Source organism: Lactuca saligna, chromosome 7 (genome assembly GCF_052625555.1).
Source record: "Lactuca saligna cultivar CGN05327 chromosome 7, ASM5262555v1, whole genome shotgun sequence".
NCBI classification, from domain to species: domain Eukaryota; kingdom Viridiplantae; phylum Streptophyta; class Magnoliopsida; order Asterales; family Asteraceae; genus Lactuca; species Lactuca saligna.
In genome coordinates this window covers 67834350-67851758 of record NC_136423.1, presented here as the reverse complement: position 1 = coordinate 67851758, position 17409 = coordinate 67834350, and the positions used below count along the sequence as shown (strand labels likewise).

The window sequence follows — 17409 nt, the reverse complement described above, 5'->3', positions numbered from 1 at the left end:
GTGGTTGCATGGCATGGACTCGCCGAGTCTGTTCATCCGACTCAGCGAGTAGCTTGAAGATTTCCTTGGGACTGCTCTGCGAGTGGTCCAAATCGAGTCATGGGTAGACTCAGTGAGTCAGGGTGAGTTGGAGGGGGTGACGAGTGGACTGAGTCAAACCTGGACTCGCCGAGTTGTCCTTGAGACTCGGCGAGTTGAGTCAGGGTGGCCCCGCGATTCATTCAGGTGAAACTCGTCGAGTAAAAGGGGGGATACTCGACGTGTAGTAAGAGGATTTCAGAGAGTGGTGAAAATGTCTAGACTCGCCGAGTCTCCTTGGTACTCGCCGAGTCCGGTCAGAGTTGACCGTTGACCGTTGACCAGAGTTGACCTGTGTTGACTCCTTATAAATAGTCAACCTTAGAGATACAAAGTGTTAATTAGAAGCATATAATGTTATAGGAGGATTAGAGCTCGGAGGATCGAACACGAGGGATTTCCAGGATTCGTGAGATACCGAGATACGCGAGGTGAGTCTTCTCACTATACTATATTACCTTGAGTAGGTAACCTGAGTTATGTGACAGAGTATTGTATGCTATGCATGTTATGTGTTGTACTGCATTATTTCTATGTGATTTATGTAGTGCATGTTTATCAGAGCTAGAACCTGAGGGTTCACAGAGTTTGGGTGCACAGACCCACAGAGTTATAGCCTCGAGTGGCTAATATGTGTTATATGTGGTATTTTGGGGAACTCACTAAGCCTTGTGCTTACAGTGGTTGATGTTATTGTTTCAGGTACTAGTGACGATCGCGGGAAGGCACCGGCTTGATCCGTACACACACACGCTCGGAGTTTTACATTGTGATCTTGGGATTTTGTATTGACCTATTTTGTATTGACCTACTTAGCTTCACGTGCTCACACACGATTAGGGTTTCACTCAAGGGGCTGGTGGGCACAAATGACAGCCATTAGGCCCTTTAAATAAGTCTCAAACCCGAGAATTTGGGGTTTCATTACTCAGCGCAGACTCGGCAAGTCCATATCATGGACTCGCCGAGTCCAGGCGCGATCCTTCGCCCAAATCTGCGTCTCTACTCGGCGAGTCTGAGCTCCAACTCGCCGAGTCCCCTTCACAAATCAACAAAATACAATTTACACGATACCTGATAAAAGTCCGGATGTTACATAGCATAAATAGGCCGAAATTAGGCTTTATAATAAACATGAACCATTTTTTGACAATTTTAGTATAAATGGGCCGATAATGGGCTTTTTAGTAACTATGGACTATTTTTGAACACTTTTTTAAAAATGGGCCTTAAATTAATATTTTTGTAAAAGTGGACTATTTTTGTCAGCTTTAGTAAAAATTGACCATTTTTGACAATTTCGGCATTATTACGCCATTTTCAACATTCTTGGTAATAATGGGTCATTATTGACATTTTATATAATATTGGGCCACTTTTGACATTTTAGTAGAATTTGGGCCTTTATTGACAATTTTTGTAATACTGGATTATTTTTTAGTGAAATGATAAAAAAAAAAAAAAGGTTATTTTTTACACTTATTGTAAAAATGAATATTTTTGTCACTTATAACTTATAGGTCGAAAATACATTCTAATAACATATTTTATAACGTTAAATAATGAAATTTAATGGTTGCGTAAATTCCGTTAAGGATCTTGTGAGACACTCCTGCACTCATACATACTTAGTGTACACCATAAGTCCTGTAGTTATAACAGAGTCTCTTGGAGGGAGAGCGGTAGTTTGTGTATAAATCTATACGGGGTTGACACCCCACACCTGAGCTGCTCGCTACAGCTAGACAAGTCAGTCTAGGGTGACAAATATCTTCTCAAAACCAACGCTTGAAGAACATCAAGACAGACACTCCCTCATATTAGTATGGTTATAACGACTCACATAGAGAATAACAATATTATTGTAAGATTTACGCTGAATATACACACCACTCATTTTTACAACGTACAAACATTGTGTCGACTATTTTGTAACTAGACACATCATTCCGGCCTTAGGATTTTAAGACCACACTATTTCATTTAACAGAAAATTTAGGATTTTCTGGAAACACTCTCTATGAAGTTTTCAAACAAAGTAAACCAAGTATACACATGCAAATACACACGAATTTTAACAAGACTCACAAACTATTTTTACATAAAATATTGGATTTTCTGAAGATTCCAAACTATTATAAAGTTTTCTTACAAACATACCCCAACATTTTATATGTTGACGCTTTTCAAACGACTTATATTCTCAGGAACATGGTGAGCCGGTTCTTTACAACTATGGATTTGAATGACTGTTATATTTTGATTTCATCATACATTTGTTATTTTGGGATGTAATTTTTATAAACAAACACAATGTTGTAAACCATATATATATATATATATATATATATATATATATATATATATATATATGTTATTTTGAATGTATGATGATAATGGTGACTATGTTTCATTTATATACACTTGTTATGATATTACAAAATCAAGTCACGTTTCCGTCGTCCCAATTCGGGGATGTGACAAAATCCTCCCCATAATAATACCTGCAAATTTAGTGGACAATTGGAACAATATTTGCCGGCATTCCACTCTTTTAGTGGCCAGTTGGAGAAACTCTTAACATATGTTGAATATCGCCCCATAGCATGTGGGGGGGGGGGGGGTGTGTTAACAATAACTCACCAAATGCTTAGCTTGATAAAAAGTAGGCCAGTTGGAGAAACTCTTAACATATGTTGAATATCGCCCCATAGCATGTTGGGGGGGGGGGGGGTGTGTTAACAATAACTCACCAAATGCTTAGCATGATAAAAAGTAGAGAGGGTGTGTAGGATTTTTGTGATTGGTTGCTTTTATTTTATTTTTTTTTTTTAAGACATGGTAACACTACCACTTCTTAATAACATGTACACTTCCTCTAGTCTTACAAATAATCTTCATTTTTAATAAAACCCTCTCCTAGAAGCAATGTATCAATCTTTTAGATCACTTTTATGCCACATGTCCTCTTCATGTTAACCCATTTTTTATTTTCCTGCTTAAGGTTTTTTTTTTTCTTTTTAATCGTTTTCTATTCTTCTTGATCCATACGGATCCCATAAAATCAAGAATTTCTTTCAAGTAGTTTCTTGTTCTTCTTTATTGGTATGGATCCCATGAAATAAGGAATAATCTTTGCCCATTACTCCATATAGTGCATCTTCCTTCTTTTTTCACATCTCTACTTCATCTTCTACACTTCATTCTTTTCACCAGACAACCCTTAGACGGGCAACATCCAATGATTGTTCTTCATCAAAAGGTAGTCATCATGTTTCCTTCAACGATTTTATGTAAGTTTTCTTATCTCGATTCTACCTGGTTACGAACTCCTGTTTTCTTGGTCTCTAATTAGACAAGACACCCTGCTTCTTTCACTTAATTATCGATCTATCTCCTAGGGTTCAAGTATAAGATGTTTAGAAATACATATTGATTAGGTCAACTTGTCAGATATCCTTTAACTTTAGGTATCAGATGATTAGACTACTCTTGATCAACAAACTTTTAAAAGTATATCTCAATATTCAGAATCATCAATTTTATTGGAATGTTATTGCATCTTATCACTTTTAGATATTGTAATTTTTCTTAGATGATTCAAGCCAAAATGATTTATTATGAAGAAATCTTGATGCTCATTGTTGCTAAATCTAATTAAGGTCTTGATGATGTTTATTCAGTCGTCGATATCTCAACAAGTAAATATTACAATTATGGTTATCATATATTATGCAATTTATAGTAGAGAATATTCTTTGTTTGTACAAGAACTTAAATATTTTGATAAATATATATTGTTTAAGAGTATCCTATCATTAAGACATCCTTAAAAAACTTATTATAGAAGGCGGGTATTTAGAAGAGATTAAGTCTAACTATCTTTGAATATTAGTATCTACGACAAGAGTATTTTTATTACAAAGGATTTAACTGTCATTTTAACTTTTTAATATATAAGTTATTTTTAAGTTGACTTGGATATCTAACTCAATTGTTGTTTGTAGCTTGAAGTTTGTTCCAAATCAATCAAGTGTTGGTGTTTATTTCAAATTTAATTTGATTGGTATTTAGCTTTTCTCATTATGTTATAAAAAATAAGATATTATAAATGTATCATCTCCTTTGAATTGATATGCTTTAGTATAGATCTTTTGTCATTATTCATGTTTATATATATATATATATATATATATATATATATATATATATATATATATATATATATATATATATATATATATATATATATATATATATATATATATATATATATATATATATTTGTGAAATTAATTAGTGATGACATGTACAGAAGTTTTTATCATGTTGATAGAGAAGTTACACCAAAACAAAAGCCGAGACCTAATTACCTCATTTATGTTTTATTTGAAAAATAATATTATAGTTATTTATTTTTTTCCTTATAAATAAATCTTTATACTTCATGAAATATGTTTATTTCAAAAATACAAATGGATAATATTTACATTTAATTCAATTCTATACAGTAAAATAATATGTTGTTATTTCCTTCGATTTAGTGTGTATGTGTTTTCTATGTGCATGTGTTATATGTATGTACTATTTATATGATCTTTCGTTATTTACAATATGCACATAGTTTGTTTGTATAAATTCTGTAGTGAGCATAAGAGATTTTTTGTAACACGTAAAAAGAAGCTAATAATTTTGGCTTTAGTTCTCTACTTGAAGTTTTGTTTGACGGTATCTTTAGATTTTCCTTTATTTTTGTGGAATGATTAGAACCAAATAACTTGAATTGAATTTTATTATTCTGTTATATTACTTGATAAAAATGAATTTTGTTGTAGAGCTTATTGTGGGACTATAAAACATTGTTAAGAATGGATGATAAACACGGTACGATATATAATTTAGCTACCCTCACTATATTATAGTTTTTTCACTTGGTTGTGTGGGTTGTTTTTGTTATTCTTTTGTTTGAGAGTTATTAATTATCTTTGACTGTTGATTTTAAGGTGGATTTTTTTCTTCCACATTACCAAGACAAAGGGGACAATTCTTTATTTAATGGAACTTTTACAGGTGCACCTCTAACCTTATTTGATGAAAATTCTCTTAGCCTTCGTTAATGTAACTACAAATTCATCTAAACGATGTAAGTTTATTAGCCGTTATAATTGTAACTGCGTCACTTATCCTTCATAACCTAAAGTGTTACAATTCCTTTTATTCTTTTTGGAAGCTATCAATATTTCATAAATAATTTGTATGTCTATTCCTTTCTTATTGTTGGATATGTCATAGATATAATCTCAACTTACATTTGAAGGAAATTGTGAAATCATATTTCTCGATATTTGGTGGAATAGAAAATTATACTATGATAACCATAACATATTAATTGTTACAAGAATTGTGATCCAAGGGTTTTATGAATTTGATATTTAGTTTATTTCATGTTTATTAATAAGCAGTTTTTATTATTGGGGAGTTTATATCATGTTTATTAATAAGCAGTGTTTATTATTGGGAACGGGTGAAAAGACTTCCTTTATATATCTCCTAACCATATAGTTAGTTATGGTTAACATATTAATTTTGTAGAAGACTTAATGATTGCAAATCTATTAAAAATGATTACTAATTTTTATAATTTTTATGTTATTTTACTTTACCAGCCGTGGTTTTCACCGGTTATAACCTAATAATATAATACATATAAGTATTAGTACAATATCTAATGAAAATTCCAACCCTCCCCATATATTAATCTAAAATAGCCTTGAACTCCAAAGAAAATTCAACACATAAACAGTCACCGACCAATGTGAATCACCACAAACAATAGGAATCACCATAAAAACTAGACAAAAACCATTCTAAGCCATAAATAATATAGACTCTATTACTTGAGTACTCATGCAAAAGAGTCTACATTATGCTATATATAGATCATCAGTTATATAATAATAAAGACTAAACCCATATACCTTTGATCCCATTGTCCCATATTCACCAATTCTATAGTTTCAATTCCCAATAAGTATAGCCATATTAGAAAATCTTCAAATCCATTTTACTCTATCACAATCTCAGACAAGCCTCCCTTTCTATTGAACCCACCTCCAAACTGTTGAATCCCACAGCACTTGTATGTAAAACTCTTGCAACACCCACTTATGTGCCTCTTTTTCAACCCATTGCTCTGGCTACTACAACAGCTTTTCACTATTTTCCCCAACTCCTCACTCGTAATGTACTCTTTCTTCACGTGCTTATGTTTATGCTCATGATGATGATGATGATGATGGTCATGCTTCTTCAAATGAACATGACCATGGTCCTTCGAATGATCATGATCATGATCATGACTATGACCATGACCATGACCCATCAAATGATCATGTACATGATCATGATCATGACCATGATCATGTGTATGACCATGACCATGATCATGGTGATTGGAATGAGTATGTGTCTTCTCATCATTATGACTACATTCTCCTTGCTTTTTAACCTCACAACTCTGTGATTCCAAATCTTTGGTACTACAGCATTTTGTTTCTTGTATCGTTTTCTTTGCATTATGTGGTTGTACAACATGCTTTACCTCTTGTATTCCATCATCATCATGACCATCATGATCATGAACCTCATCAACATCATGAGCACAACAGTCATCATTCTTCTCTTGTCCACAATGATTCACCTCATGAGCACAACAATCATCATCTTCGGGTGTTATAACATGATCATCATCATGACCACAACAACTATCTTGTACCACGTGCTTCACCTCTTGTACATTCTCATCATGACCACAACATTTATCCTGAACCGCAGATCCAGACGAGCATTGTGCGTGTGCGTGTGCGTGTGCGTGATTATGCGAATGACTTGTACCCGTATGTGAATGATTATTCATGCTTCTCACACTTGTACCTTGAAGCAAAAGCATACTATTAAAAATCACCACCAAGCAAGTCCCGACGTCGGCGAGAACCGCCGCCCAAACCAGCGGGTGGCCGGCGATAGCTAACGCGATTATAGCGGCCTTGGTGATGATAGCGATGAAGATATTCTCGAATATTTTTCTCCGGGTTTTTCTCGCGAGTTTCACGGCAACCGGGATTTTTCTAATATCGTTCGACATTAAAATGACGTGTCCGGTTTCGTTCGCCAGCGCCGATCCGGAAACCCCCATGGAGATTCCGATGTCGGCGGTTGCTAAAGCGGGGGCGTCGTTAAGGCCGTCGCCGACCATGGCGGTTGGTGACTCCGTTTGGAATTGTTTGATGATTTTGGCTTTGTCTTGTGGGAGAAGTTCTGCGTGAACCATGTCTAATGCTCCTCCTAACTGTGAATTCAGAAATTGAGTCGAAAGAAATGGAAAAAAAGGGGGAAATTTGATTTTGATTTTGAATTACCTGGTTTTGTGCGTGATTGGCGGCGGATTGAGAGTCTCCGGTGAGCATGGCGGTTTTGATTCCCATTGATTTGAGTTGTTGGAGCGCTTCACGTACTCCGATTCGACATGAATCTGAGAGACTAAAGATTCCGGCAGGTGAAGATCCAATAAAAATGTACCCTGTTGATTTTCCTTCGTTGCTTTCGCTTTGAACTAATGGTTGAAAAATCAAGTTATAAAACATAATAATAATAATTATATATGTGAATCTCATGTTAGATGAAGTTTCTTCACCTTGTGAACAGCCTGCTCTAATGGCGATCCTTTTGTTTCCGATATAAACATCTTTCCCATCAATCTTCCCGTAAATTCCTTCTCCTGGAAAATCTTTGAATTCCTCCACATTGTCTGGTTGTGGTTCGACAGAATGAGACTGCGCATAATCCACAAGTGCTGCAGCCATTGGATGACTAGACTTGCTCTCTATGCTCGAAACCCTAAAATATATCAATCACATGATCAGATGCTTCAAACGAATAGGCAATTACAATTGACAAGAATGAAGTTGTGAATGATTTACCAGTAGAGCAATTTGTGATTGTCAATGAGTGGGTGAAAGCTCGAGACAGAGAATTCTCCTTTAGTGATGGTTCCAGTTTTGTCAAAGCAAATAACTTTGACTGTAGAAAGTATTTCGAGGTATTCAGCGCCTTTGACTAAAAGTCCGGATGTAGCTGCTTTTGACAATGCACAAAATGCAGCAACAGGTGTTGATAAGATAAGTGCACATGGACATGCACTTACCAAAACCACCAAAGCCAAGTGATACCATTTCTCCAAGTCGTGAACTCTCATAGCAGCTGGTATTCCAGCTAAACAGGCAGCAACTACACAAACAGCTGTAAAAACCACAAAAAACAAAACTTCAATCACTAAGATTCTGCATTTGCGCATGTTTTTCATATACAAGAGGGAGAGAGTGTTTTACCAGGTGTGTAATACTTGGCACATTCATCTACGTATCGTTGAGTTTTAGATTTGTTATTTTGAGCCTCTTCAACGAGTTTTGCCATTTTTGCCACTACACAAGCTTCAGCTAAAGCAGTAGTCTTAACACTGATATAACCTGAAAGAATTAAAAATAAATAAATAAATAAGATTCTGTCTCAAATTAATATTTTAAAAAGTATAGATATGTAGAATGATTGCATACCGTTTAAATTGAGTGTCCCTGCATAAACAATGGAGTCTACTTGTTTACCCACAGGAAATGATTCACCAGTTAGGGCTTTTTCATCGACTTCACATTCCCCCTCCACAACTATTCCATCAATGGGGATCATGGTCCCAGCTTTGACCGCAAGTCTTGTGTTGACTTTGACTTCGCTAGCGTTGACTTCTTCACCCGTGTCAGCTAATACTGCCTTTTGAGGAGCTATGCTCATCAATGATGACATCACAGCAGTTGCCTACATATAAAATTTTGCATCATCCTTTTTGTAACAGTAGTAATTCTTAAATATAATATCATATCTGATGTAAATCAGGTATACAGTGGTCTGCTAGAAAGCTGACACAAGATAGTGTTTGTGTGATTTTGGAAGAGAGAGAGAGAGAGGAAGTGGAAATAAACCTTGTGACTTGCCCTTGACTCGAGCCATTCGGAAATAATCAATAAAAACACAATTGTGCCTGCTTCCCAGTAATCCTTTAGGAAAATTGATCCTCCAACTACAAATATATTAACCGATTAACATGGAGAATAAATGCACTGATATTTTGATATGTGAGGAATTTTCTTTAGGGCTAAATGTGAGAAACAATGTACGTTCATCTATTTGTTCATTATAGCTATAGCATCTTGCTTTTGTTCCTTTCTGTTACAACATTGTAGCTTCAAATTGTGTTTTTCTTTTTAAGACATTGTATTTTGAAAAATGTACTTGGTTATGGCATCATACTTTGAAAAATCTCACTTAGGTTGGTTATGAGTATATATTTTTTATGTCGTATGTATTTTTATTTATTTAACAAAATTAGTATATTATTTATTAATAATGATAATATAGATGTATACCAGAAGGAAATAATGTATCATATTCAATAATAGCCTCGGTCTTAACGAGATTCTTATAAAGATATTTTTCTATGAGATATTCTTTACGTTTATTTATTGATAGATGTTGAGCATTTGATATCAGATACTCAGAATATGATAAAGAGAAGTCATTTCTATAAATATTCCATTCGAAATTGTACAAATTATCTAAAAATCATCATTATGATCCAATTTAGCATAGCAAACCATTTATTAGTTTTGTGTTTGCTAAACTTTGGAACTAAATTACAAAACTGGTAAAAGAAAGTGGTAGATATAACAAAATATGTTCATTTTTTTTCTTTTGAATGTCAAATACGTATCATCTAAAAAGTTGATAAAAGTTCGTTAAATTATACAAAAAGTGGTAATGACATCATTTTACTTACTCTTGAGAGAGTTGAACCTCACGAATTTCATTCCAAGCGGATAGGCTTCGCATCTTAATTGATAGATGGATAAATACTATCTCAAAATCAAAGGCTTTTAAATATTCCTCTTTGGAATTTTTGCCCTTCATGTGGGTTAGAATATTCTATCAGTTTTCTTATTTATTCCATTTTATTATTATTATAATAATATTGTTTTGAAACGACACTATTCAAAGATCTTAATATGAAACATGTGATCCCAACTTTGGATAACTTCTTTTTAAAATACCTTAATCCTAATATTATTTTACTATTTTTATTATATTTACTCCAAGTATTTTGATTTACCAAAATACGATTTGCATATCATCAAGAAAATCACGAAAATTCCATCACTATAAAACGAAATATAAATTTGACCTGGTAATATGGTTTTTTCGGTCTTTGTAAATGTGATATTTTTGCTTATATCAATTCTGATTGCGACCCTTTAAACTTTTTAATGGGTAGTTGAGGACCAACCAATAACAATAATAATAATAAGTAATAATAATATTTACAATTATCATCATGTTGATAAAACTGACAACTAAATATAAATATTATTAAAATATTTTCAATAATTAATATATAATATAATAATAAGAGTAAATTACATGAATGCTCCTTTAACTTTACAGTTTTTCCCTGAAATGGTTTTTACGAAACTTTTTTCTCTGAAATGGTCCCTACGAAGCAAACCTTGCACACAAATAGTCTTTTCCGTTAACTTGAAATAAATTTGGATAAAAACTGTTTCTGTCATTTTTTGAAACTTGCTTACAGACTATTTATGAAATTTTATACAAGGATCATTTGAAATATTATAATTTTAATATCTTACTTTTTCTTTTTTATATTTTTGGCCCTCTTTTTTCACAACTTTGTTATTATATATTTTTTAAATATATAAATAATTTTTGTTGTCGAGATTTTATCTAAAATATTTAAATTACAATACATAATTAAATATTTTCATTTTCTATTTTTTATCTAAAATATTTGAAGCATAAAAGCATCATTTTATTACTTTTTAATTTTTATATGATATAATTTTTAAGATTTATCTTTATTTATCTTATAAAAATATATTTATTTTTATTAAAAAAAAACATGATGTGTTTTAAAATAAAATAGCAACACACTATTTATCTTATAAAAATATATTTATTTTTATGAAATCAAAACCGAAATATATTTTTATCTTTAACTCAAAACCACATACTTATATATTTAAAATAAAATAGCAACACACTATTATTTATATAATAACGTATTTTTTTTTATAATAACACGTCATGCTAGTTTCATAAAAATATACATTTGTAGAAGATAAATCTTAAAAACTACATCATATAATAACGAAAAAGCAACAAAATGATGTTTTTAAACTTTAAATATTTTTAGATAAAAAATAGAAAATAAAAATATTTAATTATGTATTTTAATTTAATTATTTTAGATAAAAATCTAGACAATCAAAATTATTTATATATTTAAAAAATATATAACAACAAAGCTGTGGAAAAAATGATCGAAAATGTAAAAAGAAAAAAAGTAATGACTAAAATTGTAATATTTCAAGCGATCCATTTGTAAAATTTCACAAATGATCCTTAAGTAAGTTTCATAAAATAGCAGAAATGTTTTTTATCCAAAATTCTTTCAACTTAACGGATTAATCTAACGGACATTAACAGTAATGACTATTTGTGTGCAAGCCGGCAAGGTTTCCGTAGGGACTATCCAGGGAAAAAGGTTTCATAAATATTATGTTAGGGAAAAACTATAAAATTAAAGGATCATTCGTGTAATTTACCATAATAATAATAATAATAATAATAATAATAATAATAAATGGTATGGGATGAACGATATTGGGCCAGGGTTGAGAGTGAAACCACCACATCCCTCCCCATGTAAATCGTGACTGTTGACTTTGTTTTTAAAATATTTGATTGTGACATCTTCCAATTTGAAATGTTTGTTTTTTGTTTATTTATTTGATTCTTACTAATTAAAGCAATCTCATATTTGACAAAATTGCAAAAATGGTCCCCATTGTATCTTATTTTATGTGGTTATGGTCCAAATGTTTGAAAAGTTGCAGATTTGGTCCTTTTCAACAAGTTTTATTGTGGTTTTAGTCCCTCATCCGTTAAGTTTAACTGGTTGGCTGTTAACTTTTTTAAAATGATAATTTTACCCCCAGGGACCATTTTCGCAATTTTGTCATATACCATACCATAAGGACCATTTTTGCATACATTCTTTTTTATTTTATTGAAGTATTATATTTTAATAAATATTATTTTTAATATATAATATTATATACTAACAAACATTGTTTTATTGGATTATTAATTTATTATAGTTGATTTTTTTTTTTGATTTTTTTTGTTAGAGTAATTCTTTTTATTGAGTTATTATATATCAATACATATAGTTTTTAATATATAATATTTATATCATAATAATAAATATTATATTATTGGATTATTAATTTCTTTTAGTTAATATTTTTAATTCTTTTTTTTTATTGGATTATTTCTTTTATTTCTTTTAATTTATTATTTTCTTCATATACTAAATATTGTTTTATTGGATTATTAATTTATTTTAACTAATTCTTTTTTTAGAAAAAAATTGTCGATGTAATTATTTTTTATTGAATTATTATATATCAATATATATAGTTTTTAATATATAATATTTATATCATAATAAATATTATATTATTGGATTATTATTATCTTTTAGTTATTTTTTGTAATTTCTTTTTTTTTTAAAATATTTTTTTGTTGGATTATTACTTTTAATTTATTATTTTCTTCATATACTAAATATTATTTTATCAGATTATAATAGTAGTTCTTGTTAATTTTATTGGTTCCACCACAAAGTCATGGGATACGCAAAATCGTGGTCTCTCATCATCGAAATCGTTAGGATCGTTGCCAAACACTTTCATTTCATCTAGCTTATAATGAGAAACCATTGGGAAAATACCACCACCATCACCCGGTCACCACCACCACTTATAAATGTTATCGGGGTTTGTTGCGTATTATGTGGGATATGAAGGATCCCAGTGGATTATGAAGAAGTTGTCGCAGGTGGCTACGAACAACGCTGGGTGGAATAAGGTATAGTATCTATTGAACCTCCGATGAAGGTGTTTGGAGGTGATCCAGCTAATTTTTGATGATGATAATCGACACTTTTACATATTTCGACGATTTTGTGGTGGAACTAATAAAATTAAAAACAATTAATAGTATACATTCAAAATAAAACAATAATCCAATAAGATAGTATTTATTATATTAAAATTATAATAAATAAAAAGTAATATTTCAATAAATTAATAATTCAAAAAAAATTACAAAAATTAATAATCCAATAATGTATTATTTATTATGATGCAAATATTATATATTAAAAATAATATTTGTTGATATATAATAATCTAATAAAAAAATTGCTCAAACAAAAAGAAATGATAAAAAAAATCAACTAAAACAAATTAATAATCCAATAAAATAATGTTTCATAAAATGTAATAATCTCATAACATAATATTTATTATGATATAAATATTATATATAAAAAACTATATGTACTGATATATAATAATTCAATAAAAAGAATTACTTCGATAAAAAAATTAAAAAAAATAATTAGCTAAAATAAATTAATAATCCAATAAAACAACATTTAGTATATGAAGAAAATAATAAATTGAACGTAATAATAAAATAAAAAATAATTAAAATTACAAAAATTAACTAAAAAAATTAATAATCCAAATATTTATTATGATATAAATATTATATATTAAAAACTATATGTATTGATATATAATAATTTAATAAAAAAATTACTCCAACAATTTTTTTTTTTAAATCAACTAAAATAAATTAATAATCCAATAAAAAATATTTATTAATATATAATGTTATATATTAAAAATAATATCTATTAATATATAATACTTTATTAAAATAAAATAGAATATATGCAAAAATGGTCCTTATAGTATAGTAATAGACAAAACTGTGAAAATGGTCCCGGGGGGTAAAATTGTCATCTTAAGGAACTTAACGGATGAGGGACCAAAACCACAACAAAACTTATTGAAAAGGACCAAATCTGCAACTTTTCAAACGTTTGGACCATAACCACAAAAAATAAGAAACCACAGGGACCATTTTTGCAGTTTTGTCCTCATATTTTATATAAGAAGTTAAAATTACTTAATTGATCATATATTTCTTAATCTTATCCACAAAATTTAATATCTATTAATACAAATGTAATATGAGAAATTGAGAATGAAGGTATCATACCTGCAATGAGCATGAGAACATTGATGTCAAATCTGAAAATTCGTAGAGATGCAAAGGCTTTTAAAGTTAAGGGTATAATTCCCACAGCGACAGCTCCAAGTGCTAACCATTTAAATGGAGAATAAAAATATTTCAAAAATGAAAGCAAAAGGAGGACACCACAAACGACGGCGTATGGGCTTGGGTACTTGTTTCCGTAGCTTTGAACTCCTTTCATCCTTACGTTTGCTTCTAATCTTGCTTGGTTTAGCGCCTTAACTAAATTAAACAAGGGTAAAAAAAAAAGCAATAAATAAATAAGATATGAATTTTCAAAATTAAACCTCAATTTTTATTTTTAATTTTTCTAAATAGGACGTATTTTTCTATTTTTGAAAAGTTTACAGGTGATCTTTCTATTGTAAACAATTATTTATGAAAAAAAAAGCTTTTCCTAAAAAAAATGTTCAATTGTGAAGATTTTTTCAGGAAAAAAAATATATGAATGTTTTCTCCGAAAAAAAAAGTTTAGGTTTTTCCTGAAAAAATTGTTTAAAACCAGATAAATTTGTTAAAGGGTCAAATAAAAAAAATACAATAAATAACCAAATGTGATTGAGTTCAAGTTTTTTCTGGCCAATATAAGTTTAATATTCAGGTATTGACACATGTTTTAATAAGGGTATGTTTAGTTATTAGTTAAATACCTAGAATCATCTTTCAATAAAAGAAAAAAGAGATCCTCTCGATTAGATTATTTCTAGTATTTGGCAATTAATAATTTATTATCACTCAAATAAAAAAAATAAAAACACTGAGTTGATATCCTAAATATAAAATAAAAATCAAATGTGAATACTGTAAAGGCTCAGGACAGTTGGGGATGAGGATATGGACAATAAATATTCTTTCTTTTTAAAATATAATAATATATATATATCTATGAAATTTGAAATGTAATGTACTACTTTTTAAACTTCTTCGAAATTGGGACCATGTTCCACTTTTATTAAAGCGACAAACGTGACGTTTCTTCCATGAATTTCATTTCTTTTAATAGGTGGGATTGCACTAATTTTGGTTTTTTATGATTAAAAAAACTCAAAGTGCTAAAAACCAGCATTATTAATACTCGTATTTAATAAAGATGAATGCACCCGAAAATAACGAAACATAATTTAAGGTTAACTTAATTACATAACAATGGTACGATTTAAGGGAAAAAAAAAAAAAAAAAAAAAAACACCAAATCAAGATTTCAAAAAAAAATAAAAAATTCTATATAAACAACAATTTATGTTATACAATACAATATTTTAAAATTATGTATTAAAAAATTAAAACTTATTCAGGTAAAGAGAATCTTCATTTTGTCTTGTTAAAACACTATTTTAAATATTTGCTTTGTAAGAAACTGAATTAAACAAATGTTAAGTTAACATTCCATTCTTTTAAGGGATAAATATTTTATATAAGAAGTTAGATTTTTTTTTTTTTGGTATTAGTATCGCTTTCTTATTATAATATTATTCATATTGAATCCTCATCCTTATTAAGGTCCAAAAAGGAATATGTGTTTTCATTAAAAAAACAATCAAATGAATCTCGATAGAAATATTTTTTTGTTAATGGGTCTTTACGAATCTTTAGATAACAATATTAGGATTTTTTTTTTTTGGCATAAACAGTTATCAAACAACAGTGATTGACAAAACTCAATAAATGTAAACAATAAATAACATAATTATAGAACGTTACCTAACCAATTACGTGGGTTTCACTTTCACTATCTTATTTAAAATTCAGACATTTAATTACTAAATACACATATGTTTTTATTTGAGAAATAACAAATTTACGTATCAAATTTATCATTACATTTAATTAGATTTATATTGAATATAAGTTAGAAACTTTAATAGACAGATAAGCAAACAGAATTTTAGATGTCTCCATACTTTTAAGTTGCTTGTAGAACTTGACTTCGTTATTATGTTTATGTCGACCCAAAAGTTTTCACTTTTAACGAATCTAAAACATATCAATTTATCACTGCATACTGTAACTTGATTATCAACATAATCGATCGAGTTATTAATTATTTACTATAATCTTAGTATATAAAATTAATATAATATGTTCTTTAACGCATGGAAATGGAAAAAGCATGAACTATTGATGAAACATGTGTATTGTTTTGAAATTGGACTCGATTGTAAAATTGGTAGTATTTTTCCCGGTGAAAAAGTGCCAAAAAAGTTGAGAAATGCCGTATGTTAAGCAACAATGAATCAAAGTAATCGGATCCTTTTAATCATGAAAACAAAATTCAAATCAGTTTCTATCTCTAGCTTTTGAAATGATTGGTCTACAGTTGAATGAACAAAATGTAAATCTAATCCTCAAACAGATGCATAGCTATATGATATTTACAGAGAGAGATGGAGAGAGAGAGAGAGAGAGATTACCGATTTGAAACTGAGAAATGAGGGCGGCGTCGTGAAGCACGATAACAGTTCGAGAAGGAACGATGACGGAGACATGGTGAACGCCTTCAAGAGGATTAAGAATCTTCTCGATCAGTGGCACCTCCGATGAACAGCATAGACCCAACACATCGAAATAGCTTTTCTCCAAATCTTTTGTCGAATCTTCCTTCATCTCTTTGTATATCACAAATCACGAAGCGAATACTCCAATTCGAGGAGGAATGGAAGATTTTTGGGGCAAATATCCAAGAGTAGGTGCGAAGAAGTGAGGGACGAAGTAAATGGTAAGCGGTGAGAGGAAAGGGTGGTTATTTGTAGTGTCGATGGGAAGGTGGGTGGGCTTCGGAAGCACGAGTTTGTCTTTGATTTTACAAATATTAGAAGAAATTACACAAATAGTCCCTTGGTTTACAAAAGAGACCATTTACACCGACGGCTAAGTTTAGAAAACCTTACACTATAATAAGTTAATAACCTCTTTGATGGTAACTTTTTAAAGTTTATTCGTTATTTTATAGAAAATTAAAATCTTTTTAAGAGGATATTCTAAATATTTATTATTTTTAAATATTTTAATCTTTTTGAATGAATTATAAATTTGGTTACT

General features: G+C 30.1%; 1 protein-coding gene across 3 annotated transcripts; it reads right to left on the bottom strand.

Annotated features, from left to right (window-relative positions):
* Positions 1-5807: 5807 nt before the first annotated feature.
* Positions 5808-17138, bottom strand: LOC145004897 (putative inactive cadmium/zinc-transporting ATPase HMA3). 3 transcript variants are annotated; one of them, XM_078963922.1, is made up of 9 exons: positions 16782-17136; positions 14335-14592; positions 9111-9208; positions 8691-8946; positions 8466-8603; positions 8058-8376; positions 7772-7974; positions 7497-7690; positions 5808-7426 (listed from the first exon to the last, which is right to left on the bottom strand). In XM_078963922.1, exons 1-9 carry the CDS (start codon positions 16972-16974, stop codon positions 6143-6145), a joined length of 2943 nt encoding a protein of 980 aa, XP_078820048.1. In that variant the 5' UTR covers positions 16975-17136; the 3' UTR covers positions 5808-6142. The 3 variants fall into 3 exon arrangements, with proteins under 3 accessions (XP_078820048.1, XP_078820047.1, XP_078820049.1); XM_078963921.1 differs by having other exon boundaries at positions 7497-7974; positions 16782-17138; XM_078963923.1 differs by lacking the exons at positions 14335-14592; positions 16782-17136 and adding an exon at positions 9965-10105.
* Between the last annotated feature and the right edge of the window lie 271 nt (positions 17139-17409).